At 41.2% G+C, this 21,017-nt stretch overlaps 1 protein-coding gene across 2 annotated transcripts; it reads left to right on the plus strand.

Moving 5' to 3' along the window:
* Positions 1-365: 365 nt before the first annotated feature.
* On the plus strand, positions 366-20,783 carry TNFAIP3 (TNF alpha induced protein 3). 2 transcript variants are annotated; one of them, XM_075924266.1, is made up of 9 exons: positions 366-722; positions 5,126-5,437; positions 11,332-11,522; positions 11,826-11,973; positions 12,162-12,332; positions 13,278-13,458; positions 14,879-15,771; positions 17,420-17,649; positions 18,649-20,783. In XM_075924266.1, the coding sequence occupies exons 2-9, from the start codon at positions 5,140-5,142 to the stop codon at positions 18,928-18,930; spliced, it is 2,394 nt and encodes a 797-aa protein (XP_075780381.1). In that variant the 5' UTR covers positions 366-722; positions 5,126-5,139; the 3' UTR covers positions 18,931-20,783. The 2 variants fall into 2 exon arrangements, with proteins under 2 accessions (XP_075780381.1, XP_075780380.1); XM_075924265.1 differs by lacking the exon at positions 366-722 and adding an exon at positions 2,893-5,024.
* The last annotated feature ends 234 nt before the right edge of the window (positions 20,784-21,017 follow it).

The following is a 21,017-nucleotide window of genomic DNA, read 5'->3' on the forward strand; positions in this document are numbered from 1 at the left end:
TGTCGATGGTATCATGAGCCCTGGGTTGAGCACTAGGCTGCAGGACCAGCTACAGGTCACAGCCTGCCCCTAGGGGGCTGCAGGTAAGGCCTGGCTCTGCCCGTAGGCGGCTGCGCTGGGCAGGAGGAGAGCGGGCTGCAGCCGGCCAAGGCGCTGGCCAATAGGCGGCCCCCCTGCTGCGGCGCGGTGCGGGCACACGCAATAAGGCTCCGAAGGGAGCGCCCCCACTCCCGCGCCAGCGCGCTGACTCAGACGGGGAGGGATGGCTCAGCCTCACGGGGCGGGGCTTAGGCCGTGGGGCCGGGCTTGCTCGCGCAGCGCCACCTCTGGGCCGCGGGGCAAGCAGCAGCCTCCGCCGCAGCAGCAGCAGCTGTTCGCTCGGGTGTCACATGTCGGAAAGTCCCTGGCGCTGGGGGTGGAAATCCCCGGCGCGGGCTGGGGCTTTTTTCCCTCGGCTTAGTAAAATAGAAAGGAAAAAAAACAACAGCCCTTGACTCCAGTTTATAGCCAGCGCAGCAGCAGCAGCAGCAACAGGGAGGGAGGGAGGGGGCGGCCGAGGGAAGCCCAGCTAGGCGCTGTGAAGGAGCCAGATTCTCCTGCAACCCAGTCGGGTCGGGCATTCATGGCTGCCCAGCTTAGCGCTGCCCTCGCCTGCGTGCACTGATCTTGAGAAGGATTGTATCCGCCGCGCTGCGCTCTTGGAGGAGCCCTTCTGCAGAAAGGTACCGCGCTTTGTGCTGCTTGTGGCAGTCGCTCCGTGGTGGGGCACCGAGGAGTCCTGGGGGTGGTCTGGACCATGCCCTGGCGAGCATTTCTGGCTTGCTTCTGTGGGTGAGCGTGTGTATTTATTGCAAAGGGCCGGTTGGTAACGAAGGCTCCGGTGGTGGCAGCGGGAGGTTTGCTAATGGATCTGTGTTTGACTACCCCTCCTCCCCCCCCCCCCCCCGATCCTCTTGTGTGTTCTTCCCTTTAAAAACTTGGCTGGCGATCCCAGAACGTACATACGGGGAGGAAAGAAGGTTTGGAGAGTAGACAGAGGAAAGGGCAGGCAAGGATGTAGCGAGGCAGTGACACCCAGCTGTGGTAGTGTAAGTTACATAATTATTGATGACAGCTCGTGTAGGCAGTTATGCAAGAGCTATTGTTCTGATTGTTTGGGGGGGGGGGGTTAAACGTAGCTTGTATACTGTAATCTATTTGGTGGGTTGGGGGCTACTAACGTTCCATGAGAAGTGGATTTGCTATTATTGTCTTAGCTACACTAACAGGTTAGTTCCAATTTCCCACCATTATAACCCCACTAATGCAGCTCCACTGTTGGAGTATTAGTGTAAGCAGGTTGCTTCTGGTTTTTTGGGCCTACACTGAGTACAGTTCAACAGTAGACTAGCTAAACCACCAATAGGTTGTCTACATTAGTATTCCCACCATTGCTAAGTTGCAGCAGTGAGACATTTTGAAGAAAAACAACCTGCATGTACACCTCAAATCGCCCAGTAGGGGGTAGAGAGCTGGACTGCAAACTCAGAGCCATGGTGTCTGTGTTCTTGTCAAATCTTACAGTAGCACTATGCTTAATCCTATGCTTAAACCTTCTATTTGTGATTTTTTTTTTACAAATAGCCTCATTATTAGTAGTTCCTGATTTCTTTTTCTAGTAAGAATCTGTCTTTAGTTACAGAGAGCATTAATATATAATACTTTGCACTTATGTAACGTGTTCCATCTGAGCATCTAGGATGAAAGTTCCTAAACAAATATGAATTTATACAATGCTTTATCAATACCAATGACTCAAACGTCCTATCACACTTGATAGAACTAGGTAGAAAACTGGCAAGGCAGTATAACTGAACACAATATAAATAGGAATTCTGCATGAAAAGAGGAGCATAACTGGTATACCCTTTACTTGTACCCTTTTGGTTAAGTATTTTTTCCTTATTCCACCACTTGCTGTAAAGCATATTGTGATGCTTTATGAAGGTGATATATTTGAACTGTATTTAAATGGTGACCATCTGGGGAATTTGGATAAATAATAAAAATCAGTGCTATGGTAGTTATCATTCAGAGATGTTACTTTTGGGGTTTATACACTTATTAAAAACCTTTTAGGTAATGAAGTTATTGACCAACCCATTTTGTTTTGACCTGGTGTCCTACATCCTGCCACCTACTGGCCTTATTCTGGTTTCTCTGGTGTACTGAAAAGCCAAGATATTATATATTTCTATTAGGTTTACAAATACTGCTCATACTTGACAACATTCCTTGAAACAATGTCCCTTCAATATATAAAGTGAATTGCATAACCACCCATTTGTTTCTTTCACACTCAAGACAATCACAGTACCAACAAGCCAGATCCGGCTAGATGATGATGTATGAATGTTACAGACCCTCATCTCCCATTCTTTTAAAATAGTTATTTGTAAAATGTTGACAATGTGCCATGACCTGTACAAAGTCCACGCAAAGACCATCTCTGCCCCACTGACATCAGTGGAACTTGAGGGTACTAAGTTTGTGGCAAGGTTGCCCTAGTAATGTCCAGCTCTTAAATAGCACTTTTCATCTGTAAATCTCAAAGTGCTTTGGTTGATAGCATTATCCTATTTCCATTTTACATAAGAGAAAAACGAGGCACAGAGCAATGAAGTGACTGGCCAAAGGTCACTCAGCAGGCCATGCTAGAGACAGAAGTAGATCTTTGGAATCCCATCCAGTGCTCTGTGAACACTACATAAATATGAAAAGGATTATTGAATATGAAGGCTGAATTTAAAATAATTTTGTTTGATCTTTTTCAAATGACTGGGATCTATTTTTAAAAACAATTATTTTTAACACCTCCTGAATGTTTTATGCTTTGTTTTATTTTATCTTATCCAGTTGTAAACAGCTTTTTGGTTTGTTTTTTAAAAAATGTACTATTTTTAAGCATGATTTTTAAAAGCACAGTTAAATTGATAACTAATAATCAAAATGGCTCAGATTTTCACATATAAGGGTAAGAATGTAGTTGGAATAAAAGAGAGGCAGAAATCTAGTGCTGAATAACTTATAAATTGAATTCACCTTTTTTAATGCTAAACAAATTGCTGTCTTCATTGTTACTTAATAGTGGAAAGATCCATTTCCAGGGCACAAGCTTGCAATACATAATCAGATGAGGAGTCCTTATTCATGAAAAAATTCCATGACTCAATGAGTCTGCTTGTGTATATAAGAGTTTGATGGATCAGGGATTGGAAGTTGCTGAAGAAGATAAAGGACATGACACTTTTATATTCTGGTTATTTTGTCCCGCATTCTTAATTTTAAAAATTAGTATGATGTGGAAAATATGTGCCATTTCCTTTGGACAAGGGGAAATAGACAAGATAGGAAATGAGTTAGTTAACTTTGTAATGAATATATACTTATAAAAACATTCAGTTAACTCCCCAGTTGAGCAGAAATGGGGTACACATTTTTTTTTCATCATGAGACACCCCATTGCTTCCGATCAATACTCCATAGAAATTCAGCTAAGTGTGCCTACTGAGATCTTCTGCCAGAGATTCTTGGGAGGGAATGTACAAAGCAGCTCTAGGCAGAGCAGTTTGGTGTAATAACTACTAGGCAGTTCCTTTCTGTAGCTATTGACCAGCCACAGGGGAACTTTCACAATGGCAGTTACCAGAACCAGGGAGATGTAGAGGGAAGCCCATATAACTATGTGGAGGAACAGATTACCATGCAGGATATCTCCTGCGTGGCAGATGAGGCTTTCCCTTCCTGGTGTATCTGTGAGATTGTAATTCCTTTCCTCCTGCTTGCTCCATGGCTCTCCAGGCTCTTATCACTAGAGAGGACAGTTTCCTAAAAGATGTGAGGTTTAGCTTTCATTTGCCTCTAGCCTTTCTCTGTTTGGCCCCAAATTAGAAATCACAATATAGGTGTCATATTCTTTTAAGACATTTGATGAGGAAAAGACTTGCGGAGTTCTCAAGTGCTAGAAATGTAAGGTTTATATACATTTACTTTTCTAAAAAAATGCTTTTAAAAAACATTAAGTTGGGTTGAGCACTGAGAACCAGTGAAAGTACATGTGTGCAGATGTACTCTGTGTTTACACTTGGTTCTAGTCAGACACAGTGCAAAGACCTGATTTGCCTAGAACAAGTGTGAGGCTTGGAATGCCATTCATAGCTATGAATTTATGTTCTCCAGTGTGACTGGAGGTGAGGAAAGGAGCAAATAGCATTTGACATTACGTGTTGCACATCGGAAAAATATTGGGAGTTTTGAGCAAAGTGGAAATGCTTCTTCAGCTCTCTTGATTTACCCTTGAGTAATAATGGGTCTGATTCCGTACCTTCCCACCCCCATGCACACATGCATATGCTTCTGCAATAATCCTACCATTAACATAACCTAAGGAATGTTCCTATTATGTAGGTGTCTGATTTAATACCAGGTGCCTATCATGCTACAAATGTTTCATTTGTCATTAGGTTAATTTTAAATCTCATATGAAATCTTAAGCCTGGGCTGGGAGCTAACTTTGCATGTAGCTATTGTAGCTCAGTGTTTTAAATATTGCACTACATGTCACATTGCTTTATGCATGTTCTGTCACTCATCTGTAAATCTGAAGCGATCGATCAATTTTCTCTGGCACGTGGTCAAATTGAAAGATTAAAGTGCATTTAAAGTTCAGCAGGTTCACTGGAGATTACGCTGCTCAATTGTTGATTAGACAAAGCTCCCATGGTAATTTCCCCTCCTCTTGTTCTCCCCTCCCCTCCTCTTCACCCCACTTCCATTTAAACTTCTCCTTTTACAAGTGCTGTAATTTCATTAGTTCATTATGAATACTTGCTTCTCTTTAATAATAAAGAGAAGACAGAGTAAAGAGACTGGGATTAGTAGTTCAGGATCTATAGCAGAGTAATGCTAAGAGGTGGCTGGATTTCATATTATTTATATAGCGCTCACCATGGACTGTGTGGTTTACAGGCAGAGTTTCAGACAAGGTCTCTGCTCTAAAGAATTTGCAGTCTAAACCTCTGTACCAGCAAGAATCCTATAATATACATTGTGAGACTAAAAAGATTGTCTTTCTTTTTTCCTTCAGGTATCTTCTCAGAAATGGCTGTCCAACAAGTTCTTCCCCAAGCTTTGTATCTGAGCAATATGCTGAAAGCAGTGAAAATTAGAGAGAGGACTCCTGAGGATCTTGTCAAACCCACCAATGGAATAATTCATCACTTTAAAACAATGCACAGATACACAGTAGAAATGTTCAGAATGTGCCAGTTTTGTCCTCAGTTTCGGGAGACCCTTCAGAAAGCTTTAATTGACCGGCCCACCCAGATTTCACTGGAACATGAGAGGAAGCTGAACTGGTGCAGGGAAGTTAGGAAACTTGTACCATTAAAGACTAATGGTAAGTTGTGTATGTGTCACTACACTGGTATTAAGACAGGGTACTAAGGATCTAGCATATTGTATTAATAGGCTTGTTGTTTTAATTACTAAGATGAAAATATAGTTGTTTTATTAAAATAATGTCTATTTATTGTAGCAACACAAATTAACATCCTATTAGCACGACATGCCAAACCAATTATTAATCTTTAAGGATTTACAGTGTACATCAACAGGTTAAAAATTTCATGGAGGTTTGGTAATATCATAAATCTTTGGTATGGTAGAAGAATATGTTCTTACCTATGAGAACCTCAACTCTTACAATGCTAGTATTTTTCATGAAGCTTTCTAATATTCTGTAATATTAGTTAGTGTAGCATTATATATGATATGGCCCCTCGTTGTTGTTTGCATGATATACTCTGTTGCTTATGATTTTCTGCTATAACCGTAAGTACTGTACCAATTGGAACATCTTAGATTTACAATTTTTAGCTCTCTGGCTGCAGTGTCAGCCCTTAATTAAGCTAATTAACGCTAGGTTGCTTTATGGGATAAGACAGCTTTCTTTCCCCGACCCCCCCACCCCCCACTGGATCTGCATAGTGCCTATTTTAATTAATGACAGTTACATACATGTTTCACAAGGTGCATAATTCCCCTTGATTTTAAATGAGAGTTAAAAAAAAAGTAGCATATGGCGCTGCTTTTAATATATTTTGTATTATTTCAGGGCCTTGGAGGTGATTTGAGAGAGGGACTTTATAAATGTGTGTCTTGTATATCCTGAAAAAAACAGTGCCAGTGTAGTATAACCTGGGCTAAAATGCAAAGATTTTGTGAGCAAGGGATGTATATTTAAATTTAATTAGCAGTGAGTTCTAATGGATATGAGAGTGTGAGCTGCAGAATATTGCATGTTCCCCATAACATATTTTTTTCATATGGGTACACATACACATTACTGAGTCCTAGTTCACATTTCTTCTCACAATCTACAGTGTTCTGTAACTACTACTCTTACTACGTATAATTACATTTTACAAAGACTAATTTAATCATGAAAATAGAAGCATCACTTACTACTAACTAACAAGATTGATTAAACATAATATAGGTCTATAAGTCTGTAACAGTAATAGAAGACCTGATCCTGCAATGAACATAAATTGTCCTCTTTACTCGTTCCACCAACTTCCAAGAGCCTCTGCCTGGGGACCACAAATGTGGAACTCCTTGCAGGATTGACACCACATTTAGCTCTTTTTGCAGTACTTTGCAAGCACTAAATAAGTGACCTTCTCATGAGAGTTGTTTCACACAGTCTATTTCATACAGTGTAATTTTAGCCATGGTGGTCCCAGGATAGTAGAGACAATTAGATCCAATAAAAGTAATTACCTCACCCACAGTACAGGCAGTCCCCGGGTTATGTACAAGATAGGGACTGTAGGTTTGTTCTTAAGTTGAATTTGTATGTAAGTCGGAACTGGTACATATTGTAGGGGAAACTCTAGCCAAACATTTCTCCAGAGCTCAGTTTTATTCTCCCACACCTCACTTCCCTCAGTCCTTTATTCTCAAGCTGAGGTGTCTGCTGAGAAAATCTGCTCCGGGTCTCCCTGGTCTGCTGGGGGAAGCAGCTAGTGCGGGGTTGCCTCACCCCGTTTGTAAGTAGGGATCCGATGTAAGTCGGATCCATGTAACCCAGGGACTGCCTGTATATTGCAGTCAAACAGATTTATTAAGAAAATGTATAATCTAGTTGATTGCTCCTTAAAATGAATAAAAACATTTTAGACCCCAACCTATTGCCATTAATATCATAATGTGATGCACCATACTCTGAATACATTTTATTTGTGTCAGCACTAAGGAACATTATTTAAAATGGAAATAGTGTAATGGTTTCAGGTTGTGACATATTCCATCTGTGTATTTGTACATTAGATGCATTGCTCTGTTGTTAAAATTGATGATTTTTTAATTGTTTTTTAATTCAGTCCACTGCTCCCAAATCAATAGGGCTATGTCTACACTACAAGGTTTTTACACAAAAACAGCTGGTTTTGTGCAAAAATTGGCAGCGCATCCTCAAGCGCATTTTTGTGCACAAAAATTACAGTAAATCGACAGGACAGAGGACATTTGCTGGTAGAGTTATTCCTCTGCCCACAAGGAATAACTCCTTTTTGCGCTACAGCTCTTGCGCAAAAAGGCACGTATGGACTCTCCGCAGGGGTTTCTTGAGCAAAAAGAGCCTATCAGAAAAAGCACAGGTGCTCTGATGGCCATTCTATTAATGGCAGTCAGAGCTTTCTTGTGCAAGAGCGTCCATGCAGTGTGGACGCTCTCTTGCACAAAAGCACATTGCTTTTGCGATGCACTTTTGAGGTGTGGACATGCTTTTGCACAAGAAGTTTTTGCAGAAGATCTCTCCCACAAAAAGCTTCTTACGCAAAAATCATGCAGTGTAGACAAAGCCTAGGAGTTGTTGGTACTGCAAGGCATTGGTGAAGAAGAACTGCATCGCATTACCTTCTATGGTTTATGCAAAATACCGTATAAAAAGCCTGTTCAGGAGGAAGCAGATAAGCAGTGTGGGTTGGAGGGAAGGATTCTTCAAAATAGAAGTGGGGCTTTCAGGAACCCCTTAATCTCACTGGAAACAGTATTAAATCTCATCGAATGGAACACGTTTTTCACATGGCATAAAAATCCTTTTTAAAAGGCATTCATGTACTTACCATGAACAGAATTAAATTTTAGTCAAAAATGGATTTGCTGTTTAGAACGGCAGTTTTTTTGAAAGCTAAGGAAACAAATGCTGCATCTAGGATTTTGGTAATGTGAACTTTACCTAATATGTACAAAAGATTATATATCTGGGTGATTCACCATGTATGCACTGAGGATATGAGAATGGAGTAAATGAGGAAGGGAGTAGGAGGTATAAAAATTGAAACCATGTTTTTTAAAAAAATTCCAGTGTCTATTGGCTATAGAGATTTCACTTGTATAATGATTAGGCAGTCATTCCAGCTCAGCCTAACCACACCCACTTGGAAAGTCCAGTATGTACTTCATAGTTCAAATGTGTATACATGAGAACAAGAAGTACAATAGCTGTTGCTCAATTGCTAGTCAAATAACTTAACACTGGGGAATTCCAAATGTTGCATAGGGAATTTTGTACTGGTGGTTCTCAATAAAGAACTGAAAGTAAGTGCTAAAATAATTTTTAAAAAATCTTATCTTTGTTCTCAATTTTGCAAAGGGAAAATTTTAACAGAATGTACGAATTGTTTAATTTTTATGTCAAATTTCTTCTAGTTCAGGCAGAAGATTTTTCAGTTAATATTATGTATTTTTCCTTGATTCTGAGTTCAAAACGTATGGTCTCATTTTGAATGAGATTTTGGAAGAGGTGGTTAGGAAATCAGAAAATGAATTTCATCCTATTCAGAAGGACTGAAATTATGCAGCAAGTCTGTAACCAATTACAAGTATACAAAGGATTCATGGAATGTGCAAGATTTTGTGCAGGCATTATGCATGCCTTTGATTTTTTTTTCACCCAAATTAGGTGATCGGAATGTAGCAAACAGGCTTTTTTTGGGTGGAGGGAGGTGTTAAAGTTCCTAAAGTATGTAAAAACAAATACCTTTGAAAATAATCTGAAATAATTTCCTGTTGGTAGCTTCAGGTTTAAAAAAATAAATTACCACAACCACAAGTACAGACTCTTGATACATTTGTTACCTTCCTTGCAATGTTGAAGTGCAAGGAAATTAATGTGTTTCCATGTCCTTAGATTACTTAAATACCTCTAATGAACAGTGAATCTCAGGCTTAAATCCCAGAAGTGTCCAAGTATAGTTAGTTTCTTTGTGTCTTCCTTTCTGGATACCACTGGGGAGTAAGAAGTGGCATGTGATTAAAAGTATAGGATGGAGGACGGGGGAGGGGCTAACCAGTGGTTTTGTTCCCACCTCTTCACGTGCTCTCTGTGGTGATTTTGGGCAAATCACTTAATTGCCCAGAGCCTCAGCTTCCCCTTTCTCAAAAATGGAATAACACTTTCCTGAGTCTTGGTGAAGTTAGTCCAGCATTTCCCAAATAGTGCTCTGCGGAATCCCCAGGTTCTGCGAAGTGAAAATAAGGGTTCTGTGAAAACCCGATCGTTCTCCCCCACCCCCAAAGCCAGTCTTAGGGGCAGGTGAGCTGGATGGTTGCCCGGGGCCGCCATTTTTAAGGGGCTTTTTTTTCCTTGATAGTTTTCCTCTCTTTTTTTTTTTTTGGTTGACCAGTTTCTCTCCCCCTCTCCCCCCTTTTTTAAAGGTTCCTTGGCCAAATACAATTGGGAAACACTGCTTTAGTCAATAAAGTTTATAAAGTACCTGGAGATCCTTAAATGAAAGGCGCTATGTAAATGAAGACCTATTTATTATTTCATTTATGTATCATTTTATTCTGTCTTTCACAGAGAACTACATCTCTGGTATTTTTCACCAACAGGACATTGAAAAATACTTTTCAGAATTAAGGTGATAGATGTCCTACAAATTAGGGATGTTAAATATCAGTAAATTAAATAGTTAGTTAACCTCATGAATTCTTATCAGTTACTCAGCTGTTCTATAGTCCCGGGGGATGGAGCTGTCAGCAGTGCAATCTAGCCCCACTCCCAAAGAGCCCTCTGCCAATCCATGCTGCTGCCTCTGATACAGAGGCAGCAGCCGTGGGGTGCTAGGTGGGAGCTGATCCGCAAGGGGAGCCAGTTTAAAAACCAGCTCCCCTTGTGGACTGGCTGCCTGTCCCCCTGTACTGCTCTCTCTGCTACACAGGTAGCAGTGTGGGGTGGCAGCAGCCCCTGTCCGGGACAGGGACTGAGCTCCTGGACCCGGCGTGAGCCAGAAGTGACCCAGGCTGCCTGTCGGCCTGGCTCCTAATACACTTTAAATGCAGAGCTGCACCGTGGTAGGCCCCAAATCCAGCCCAAGCCAGGGCTGAGCCATGCTGCTGGCCATCCTGTTAAACAAATTATTGCCAAGTGTGGGGGGCAGGGGGATGCATGTAGTCTATAGCATTAACCTATAAACTTTTGCTTATCAGTTAATCAACCACACTATTATATCCCTACTACAAATGCAGCAGACATTGTTTGGTTTAGGTCACTTATTACTTCCTCTTTGCTTTTCCTCTTGTCAGGACTCTGCAAAATACAAGGCCTTTCAGTACAGTATCATCCATTGTAGTTGAGCTATCCCTGGACCCCCCCGATTATGCAGCATGACATTTTTAGCATAGTCCCCAAATCTGGATCAGTGCTTGTTCAATCCCTGTGTTCTCTGTTGCATCTTAAACAAGAGTAGATTATGTTTGTGGGATAGAGGAATTCCCCCTATTTACTGGGTTTATTTAATAAGCTCTCTTAAGCTTTGTAGTTTTGTTTGAAATTTATTATTGATTTATCCTTTTAAGACAATTTTAATTATGTTCGAGGCATTTGTAAATAAACCCAAAATGTAGCTCATGTTGATTTATTGTAATTTTCATCCTTTATTCTGGAGCTAGTAATGGGTTAATTTACCCTAACTAGAACAAAATGTATACCTCCCTATCACGGCTGACCACCCTGCATCCAGCGAGAAAACAACTAAGAGGAGGACAGGTGGTAGATTTTGGCATCCCTTCTCTCCCTCCCTCTCTCTATCAAGGTTTTCATAAAGAGAGGGACTCTAATCTCCACCTTAGGAGCCCCATTAGTGGAGTCTGAGTGGAATTCAGGATCAGGTCTGAACTATGTAATTTGGAATTTGTTCACTGTGCTGTATGGGCCAATAACTCCTTTTCATAATGTTTAAGTAATTGGGTTTTTTTTAAATTAACCAGTATCCTTTTCCATAGGTGATGGCAATTGCCTCATGCATGCTGCATCCCAGTACATGTGGGGTGTTCAAGATGTTGACCTGGTTCTGAGGAAAACACTGTACAGCGCACTGAAGGAAGTGGATACACGCAACTTTAAGCTTCGTTGGCAACGGGAGACCATTAAATCGCAGGAGTTTGTAGAAACAGGACTCCATTATGACACCAGGGTAAATTAACTTGACTCATAGATTGGAGTAAGATAACTTGAGTGCAAAGACTTCATCATATTTGCTTGGTGAAGTTTACTTGGTTTGGATAGCTAGGGTGGGACTATGGAGTGAGAGACAATTATGGCAACAACTACGGCAATTTTTAAGTAAGTTAAAAAGAGTATTAGATAATGTGAATAAATGATTGGAAGAAAAGAAAAATTAATATCTTGGAGATGGGTTTTGACATGCTGTGCTGCAACCAGTTCTTGATCTGCATATCTGTAAGCTGGTGCTAACAATTACTAATTCTTTCCTCAGAACTGGGAAGAGGAATGGGAGAACATCATCAAAATGACATCCACAGAAACGCCAGTGGCCCGAAGTGGGCTTCAGTACAACGCACTGGAAGAAATCCATATATTTGTCCTTGTTAACGTCCTCAGAAGGCCGATCATAGTTCTTGCAGGTGAGTCTTCCATGCCAGTTGTCTTTGATGGCCTAATATTAAGGACAGTATCAGTGGGTGCACAATACATGTGTCTTTGTAAATGTTCTGTAGCCATGTTTTAAAATATCAGAACAAGCACATTGCACTTGTGTCACAAATGAAAATAATTTGATCTTACTAATATTCAGGTTTTTTTCCTTAAATAGATAAAATGCTGAGAAGCTTGGAGTCCGGTTCAAGTTTTTCTCCTCTGAACGTCAGTGGAATTTACTTGCCTCTCCATTGGCCAGCCGAAGAATGCTATAGATATCCTATTGTCCTGGGCTATGACAGCATGCATTTCACACCACTGCTCACTCTGAAGGACAGCGGGCCAGGTTTGTTATATTTAAATTATCTACGTGGGCTATATTTTCAGTATTTTTGTGTTTGCTCCCCCTTCCTTTTATTGATGGTAAAGATTAAAAAAAAAAATTCTGATGGAGAGTTACATTTAAAAAAATGGGTGCAACAAATGTAAATGAGAGATTCCTATTTCAATGTTTCAGAGAGTCTTCAAATGCTATCAACCTGCTAGGGTGGTAGTCCTCAAACTGTGGGGCATAGTCCCATAGGTGAACATGGAGGAACATTTGGGGGGGGGTACAGAAGGGTAGGAAAGAAGCACTATCCAGCCCTGCACTACCCCCAGCTAAGACTCTGGTTTCAGCTTCAAACCCCAACCATAGACCAGCCATGGCCTCAGGCCCTGATGGAAAACCACCTCCTAGCCCAGACCCCACTACTAGCCAAATCTGCCCCACCTTCCAGCCTCGGCCCTCCCGCCAGCCACAGCTCCCAGGAGGAGAGGAGGGATAAGCATATTACAGCTTTATTACAATGCACTGACTTTAATCACATGACCTGCAGCAGAGGAAGTGCTTTTTAGTGCCCATCTACAGCATGTGTTTGGAGTTAGTGACATCTATGTTCATGCGAGAGTTTTTATTGTTATTGGGTTTTGTGAGGTTTTTTGGTATATTACTGTAGATGGGATAACACATTTCTAGACCCATACTGGGAAATTTTCCTGTAATAAGGTTCAAGAAAATAAACCTACTGTCCTATCCATGTTAAATTTAAAAGAAATGTGCTAGGTTGTTGAAACCATACATGGTTCTCAGCAGGCCCTCGTGAGTATCTTCATTCCATCTGCAGTGTTTGGGAACAGGGAGGTAATTGTGCTTGCTCTTTGCAGGCACTGTTGATGAATTTAAGAGTCGGCAGAAGGAGCGGATGATATTTTCCCATTTGGTAAAACTGACCTGTGTTGTTTCACACAGAAATCCGGGCTGTCCCACTGGTCAGCAGTGAACGAGGCAGGTTTGAAGACTTGAAAGTGCACTTTCTGACGGATGCTGAGGAGAGGGGAAAGGAACAGCTACTGAAAGAGTACCTGATGGTGATAGAGATTCCAGTGCAAGGCTGGGACCATGGTACAACTCATTTAATTAATGCTGCAAGGTGAGTGGTATTCTTCTCTTCTTATAGCTTTGTACTTGCTGCTGATAAAAATCTAATAGAATATTGTATCCAATCTTTCTGTTCTTTCTCAGCAACATGTTAATAATAATGTACCTTCGGTGGCATATGAGTCTAGCTTGAACCAGGCTCAAATTTAAATTCTGAAATTCTCAGCCTTCAGTGTCAGAAGGCAGTTAATAAATTAGTCCCTTTGTCTGCCCTTTGTAGCTAAAGGGGTGGGACTGAAAATAAGAAAAGCCAGAAATAATAGCTAAACTGCAGTCTTATTTAAATGGCTTTTGAGAAAATTGTGCTTGAAGCACAATTGCTGCATTGGGGAAAGTGTGCAACTATTGTGACTCAGTGCATGTGGCCTGTGGCAGTCTGTGCAGTGCAGTGCAACTGCAGTCAGAACACTGCTGGGATGTGGTGTAGAAGAGCAGGAGGTTGACTCCATGCCTACCCTTTTACGCTTGGTATATGCCTCTTTGAATATAGAGAGCTTTTGGATGTGCTAACCAATCCTTCCTTGCTCTGAGAGTACACTAACAGCAACATTCTGCCCAGTTCCTTAATAGATATATAAGAAAGAAACTCTCTGCAGCCTCCCTTTAACTCCATTCCCCTTGTTTAGGAAAGTTCTTTCTGCTCCTGAAAGGGGATGGATTGAAAGCTCTGAAAATTGAAATCCCCTATGCAGGTGCAGCAAAGGCAGTGGTAAGATAGCTTCCGCAGGTTTGCTGGCCTCATGTACCTCAAGCCTGTACTGAATGAAACACTTATCCACATTTGCTTCATCGTGGTCTCTAACATAATTGCTATGTGGCTTTTTTTTTTCTTGATGAGGTGGACTCTACACAAATAGGAACTTCTCTGAGCCACATCTGCTCATTTCTCATAAGCAGGGTTTCCAGTTTTAGATGTCGAAGCAGAAATAGGAATTAGGTGTTTATAAAATATACACCAACATCTTTAGAGATGGAAATTATTTGTAAAGCGGGCTGGTGGGCCCTACAAAATCCCCAGTTTACTCCTGGATTTGAGTGGCAGCTAAAAGTTTGGAGATTTTTAGCCATCAAATTACTCCATTACAAAAGTATCTGCAACTTGCTTAAAACTGAATCTTAAAGACAAATTGGCCAGCACTGTGGGAATATGACCAATTAGGATTGTATCAAACTGCTTATCTAGAGGTGAAAGGCTCCATTTAACTTAACTAGACACTTAACTTTAAAAATGCCATTCTTAAGCGGAAGTTTATCATCATGTATTTTTAATTCAGCAATATGTATATGTGATAATTATCTTTTTACCCCCTTACATTTACATTTCCTCCCAGCCTTGCTTATATTCAGTACTATAGCCACTCCTTTTAGATACCAATATACATGTTAATTTTGTTTTCTGATTTGGCCTTCAGGTTAGATGAAGGCAACTTACCGAAAGAGATAAATCTGGTGGAAGATTACTTTCAATTGGTACAGCATGAGTACAAGAAATGGCAAGAAAACAATGAGCCTATTGCAAGGGAGCTCTGTACCAGGAATAAACGGGAACTCTCCTTACCCCAGCTGTCTCTTGTAGAGATGAAATGTGAAACTCCCAATTGTCCCTTCTTCATGTCTGTGAACACCCAGCCCTACTGTCACGAGTGCTTTGAGCAGAGGCATCAGGGAAATAATACAAGGAGACCGAGCAACAAAACAGCACCTGAAAAGCCGAGATCAGCTGGAGCAGGCTCATCTAGAGTTGAATTTTGTGAACCTGGGGGAGGGCCATCTGAAGAGCCAATGACAGGGCCTCATTCTGCACCTCCAACAGCTCCAAGCCTTTTTCTGTATAGTGAAACCACGGCTATGAAATGCAGGACTCCAGACTGCCCTTTTACATTAAATGTGCAACACAATGGACTCTGTGAACGCTGCTACAATTCCAGACAGAGACATTTAAACAGTGTGACATGTAAAATCTGCCTTCAGGACACAAACAGGACCTTTAATGGCATCTGCAGCACTTGCCTCAAAAGGACTACTGAGCCGTCAATTGCCAGTCCTGGCTTCCTACCTACATTCCATCAGAGGTCTACCTCCGACCCTTCACAGTTGTCGCCGAGCGTCCTTCAGCACTCCTGTCATACAGTGCCCAGTAATGAGCTGGAGGAGCTGCCTTCTGCAGTTATGCTTCAGGCTGCTCACAATCTGGAGGAAAGGAGTGGAAGTAGCCAGTGCAGAAAACCTGGCTGCAGGTATTTTGGGACTTCTCAGAATGAAGGCTTTTGCACTCTATGCTTCTTTGAGTACAGGGAAAATAATGGTAAGCAAAGCTAGTTTTAGTTCCCTAACACCTTAGCAATAGGTCATTGTATCTGAAGATCCAGGGCATTTTTTATTTGAATTTTGGGAGGAGGGGCAGTGTTGGAGAGAGGTGATGCTAATACAAAAATATCCTGGGTGAGCAAACAAATTGTGTAAGGCAGCAGCATTAATGTGATGAGAATTTATCCTTGACACCCTTATTCTTATATAAATTGGTAACAGTGGGATTTTCAAAAGCACTCAGAGTTGGCCCAATCCTGCTCCCATTGAAGTCTATGGTAAAATTCCCACTGACTACAGTGGAAAGAAAGCTAAGTTTTTGAAAATCTCACCGATGAAACCACTTTTCAGTTGTATTTTGGTGTGAGTGTCCTGTCACTAAAGTGTCCTAATGTCACGTCAATAGGAGTTGTAGGAATCAGTCAAATATCTTTTCATTGTCTCTGCCTAAAGTCAGGTTTCATTGGTAATGCAACGGCCACATTCATCCCTGAGGTAACTATTAAAGTCACTATGCAAGTCAAGTTAATTCAAAGATTAACGGTTGATTTAGTAGTGGGCATGTTTAGGAAGCTGAAATTATTAAAATATACCTTTAGAAAAACCCACTTTTATTAGTGCTATGTTGTATGTGAAGTCAGGCCCACATACGGGCAATATTCTATAGCTAAGTAAAGGCCCCCTGAGGTGGAAGGGAGGGAAAGGAAGCAATTGTCCCAAGGCATGGCACACCCAGCTGCTGCCTCCACCACTACTGCAGCAGTGACAGCAGCTGGAACCCCAGGTCCTTTGGGTGCCACAATCCAGGTGGTGCTTAGGGCAGCCTAGCCCCAGCCCTGCCCCTTTTGCCTAAGGCCTCAGCCTTTTGGGAGAGCAGAGGCCGGCCTGCTGGCTAAATGAAAGAATACAGTCCTTACCCCTGTTGCTATTCTTCTCTGAAATGAGCAAGAAACTCTCAGGGTTAGTACCTGAAAGTTGGATGTAAGAGGGGAAATAACGCATCTGTCTTGCAAAACAGCTCATTGATGACCCTAATGGAAGTACTACAGTCTGAGACATTTCATATATCTCCAGGTTATAGCAGCTCCCTTATAGATCACGTGGTAGCAGTAATGTGTGTTAGTAGTTTATTTTCAGAGGTCATTCACAACATAATTTTTTCCTGTCTTTATCGTGGAATGTAGTATATACTGTCTTTATATATAGACTTCTTTAAAAAAGCCAGTGAAACCTAACCCACCCATTGCTGGTCGTCTGCACTACTATTTCTATTTAACTGAAATTGAGAGGGAATATTGGGATGAAATACTGGCCACATTGAAGTCAAAAGCAAAATTTCCCTCAGCTTCAGTGGGGTCTGGTTTTCACTTTTGGTCCTTTTAGCAATTGTGATATACCTTGAAAAAAACACTAGCAAGCAAACTTTGAAATGTTTCAACAATTTTTGATTTACAAATAAGATTAGTAGCCACTGTTATTTATGTATTTTAACACAAGGTAAATGTGTTCCGAGTACTTGGGGTGGCCTCATACCTACTTGCAGCTAAATGACTTGTTTTGGAGACTAAAGAATTCTGTTTTGCCTTTTCTGTTATCAAAAGTGTTTGAGTCCATTCTAATAATCTCTCTCTTGCCTTGTATGGTAGGAAGTGCCTCACAGATTCATCAGAGAAAGTCTCAAAGAAATTCTCCTGCTTCTAGTCAGCCTGGGACTTCTGTTGCCACATTCCATAACACTGTTTCTTGTCTGGGGCGAGAATGTGGCACCCTGGGCAGCAGTATGCTTGAAGGGTACTGTCAGAAGTGTTTTATTGAAGCACAGAATCAACGATTCCGTGAAGCCAGGACTGAACAGCAGCTAGCGAGACAATCTGAAGTAAGAGAACTCATGGGACTTTTCCCCCAGTGTTTAACCCCATATCCTTCATCCTAATGTGTCATAGTAAACAATTTCAACTGCGTAATAGAAAATCTCTGTGTTTACTGCACTTCCACTTTCATAAAAGGAAAATTTTAAGTAAGACACTACTTTGCTTTGCAGAATTGAGCACCAGGGAAGTATGGAAGCCCTTCCCATAGCACATCTACCGCAGATACTGTGGTGATGAACAACACAAAATATCTTTCTCCCATTAATGTGAAAAGCCTTGGAGTAATTACAGGAGAATAGCATAGTAGTTACAGAATTTTCTTTGAGATTTCATTGACAAATTAAAATTAAAAAAAGCAACACAGCCAAACCACTTCACAATTTCTAAAATATAGTACAGCACCTCAAGGTCACTGTATGTAGGAGTAAGCCTTAATTCCGTCTTGATTCCAAAGGGAGGATTTTCAACCATGTTCAAGCGTTGTATTAAGGACTGCTCTGATTTAAGTGTATAGGAGTTTTACCATTGACTTCACTAGGAATAGGTGGGCTAATGCTGAGCGCATTTAAAGATCTCCTTTACAGTTGCAAAACCACATCAGGTGAATTAGTCAGCTTTGGTAATGTGCAGCACCTTCTATATTTAGTTAATTTGGAGAGAAGGGGGACAGAAATGGAGCGTTCTCAGAGAGGAAACTTTTTGTAACAAATGAAAGCGTTTTAAGATGCTCTCTGACAAATCCTGGCCCATATCAAGCTTAGTGCTGTACTGTATTCGCAGAATAAGGAAGTCTCTTCCTAGAAACTGAAAAGACTAGTACTTTGGAAATCAGATTAATGGAAAGCTCATGAGAATCATGCTGCACACTTCTTGCTGCTGCTGTTTACAGAACAATCCTGAATTAGTTAATATCACAGCATAATAGTGTCCATAGCAGTGTCTTATGCTTATGCTACCCTTATGCTACCAGCATTGCAACTGACCAATTCTTTAACTTTTTACAGAGAACTGGGCAACACAGAGATGTACAGCTATCTACAGCTGGGAGCCAAAAGCGAAAGTGTGCCACAGCTTCTTGTAGAAACAATTTAGCCTGCAGAAATGATGAGCTGTGTCAGGAGTGCCAGTGCAGCAATCCAAGAGTACAGTCTGGGAATCCTAGAGTATCCGCAGCAGAAGAGCCTCCGAAACAGCACTGCCGAGCCACTGGCTGTGATCATTATGGGAATAATAAGTGCAATGGCTACTGCAATGAATGCTACCAGTTCAAGGAGATGTATGGCTAGCAGAGAAGTCCTGGCAAAGAGCAAGGAAGCAACATTTGCTTTTACCTCGCTGAAATGGTGCTACGTCCAAAACACTTAATAGGCCAGCCATGGCAAGGACCGTATTAACCCTGTGTGTTACATATACATAGGGCTTTGGGGGGAGAAATAAGCTGTCTGGTTTTGTACATATTTATGTCCATGGGTATGAATAAATATCCACTTAATATATACACTGCAAACATGGACCAATGAGAAGTCAGTTTGCTTTCTGCACAGAAGACTTGCAGAAATGACCTGCTATAATGCTGACTCCAAACTCCCTCTCCTCTCAGATTTCAAAATTCCTAGAGTGCCTATTGAGGCAGAGTGAAGCATTTGAAAACAGATAATTTTGTAACGTGGCCTCTGCGCTAATACCTCCCCTGCACCTTCTCAGAACTGATCATTCAGAGCACAAGGACACTCAGCCAATGTCTGAGATGCAGAGCTTCTTGAAATGACCTCCATCAGTGTTTTGCTCAGTGTGAGTCTGGCTCCTCTTGAGAGGACTCCTGGATGAAAGTCTGACACAAGTTGGGGTGAAATGGGGGTGAGAATTTATATAAGAAATTTGCTTTTGCTTTCTTGCATATTTGCCTTCATTTAAGAGCTCTGTTTCACATGTAGAGTGTTCTGATTGGTTCTGCATTTGCTGAGCCCTTGGGAGAAAAGTCAGAAGTGAAGGACAATCCACTGCCTGCCCTGTCATCACACTCAATAGGTTTAACCCTTATACCTTCCTTTCCAAAAAACAAAAATTATGGTGACGTAATGAGTAACCCCACAACCTTCAGCTACAAAATTGTTTATGTGAAGGTAGGAAGGAAATGCTGCCACAAGGTATGAGAAACACAGCCCTAGGTTTTGATGCTGATGCCAGATTGACCCTCTGTTGTCTTTGGTGTAGGAAGAAGCACAGTAGCAGTCAGAGCTGTGCAAACTGCATCAAGAGCCCAATCCTGCAAAATACCAAGCACTTCTTGTGCAGTAGTAAGAACCAAACCTTCCTGTTTTGGAAGATAAGGGCACAGCACATCTCAGGATTGGGCCCTGATAATCTCTGCAGTTGCTGCCATCCAGGATATCTGTTTGTTCAGCTGAAGGACTTTATTTTATTTTTGTAATAGTTTTCTACCGTGGCAGGGTATACTGGATGTAATATAGTCATTCGTGAGATCCAGCCCATATCCTGCAGCTGAGACACCAATTCTGCCACTTATTCTTTCTTATGTTAGAGGGTTACTTTTTAAAGGCTTCATTACATTTTGGGGTCGATTACAAAGTAAACTCCCTGGTACACAACAATGGCCACCTGTGTGGCTCCTGTAGCTGCTGTCCGTGTCTAATGATTGCAAATTTGCATCCCTCCTGGCTTTAGAATGAGGTTGGGACTTACATTTGCAGGAATGAGATGGCCTGGCTTTTGTTGCTGCTGTTTGAGGTACCTGATCAGTTTCTAGGGAGAAATCCTGACTCCATTGAAATTTTAAAAAAGCATTGCTATGGACTTCAATGGCACCATGATTTCACACCTAGAGCTCAGGCCTCCACTTCTCAAGCTACATTTCTTTCTCTAACAAACTTGCTGCCTTCCTGTGTCAAAATCTGCTCTTGTTTCCCTTTGCTTTTCATCCCACACCGTCCCCCAGTTTTTCAGCTTTTATTGCTGCTATTATTTTGGAGGAAAAGGCACGTATGACACTTGCTCCGACGTGCTTTTCAAATGAAATCTTCTGCTAGTGTGTCTATCCAAAACTACTTGGTTTTGAATTTGTGTATATATATATTTATATATATTTGTAGTTGAAATTTTAAAATAAATGTGAAACTTACAATATTTATATTATTCAAATGACATAACTTGAAATTTGCACAGTTAAGGGATTTTTTTTAGCATAATAATTTTACTTGTACTGAATTTCACAGGTTTTGACTAAGTCAATGTATAACTGCAAAAAAATTCTCCAATATAAAGAAATAAATTATTGAAGGATTAACTTTGATATTTTACATTCATGATTGATGGGAGAAGAATATAGGTACCCGGCACTGATCCAGGAAAGCAT

Source organism: Pelodiscus sinensis, chromosome 3 (genome assembly GCF_049634645.1).
Source record: "Pelodiscus sinensis isolate JC-2024 chromosome 3, ASM4963464v1, whole genome shotgun sequence".
In the NCBI taxonomy this organism is placed as follows: Eukaryota; Metazoa; Chordata; order Testudines; family Trionychidae; genus Pelodiscus; species Pelodiscus sinensis.

Bases quoted from the DNA above. Each gene is read 5' to 3' on its own strand.
- TNFAIP3 (XM_075924265.1), top strand. From the start codon at position 4,988: ATGGACTGTGTGGTTTACAGGCAGAGTTTCAGACAAG. The intron at 11,523-11,825 runs GTAAATTAACTT...TTCTTTCCTCAG, and splicing joins GACTCCATTATGACACCAGG to AACTGGGAAGAGGAATGGGA. The intron at 13,459-14,878 runs GTGAGTGGTATT...TTTGGCCTTCAG, and splicing joins CATTTAATTAATGCTGCAAG to GTTAGATGAAGGCAACTTAC.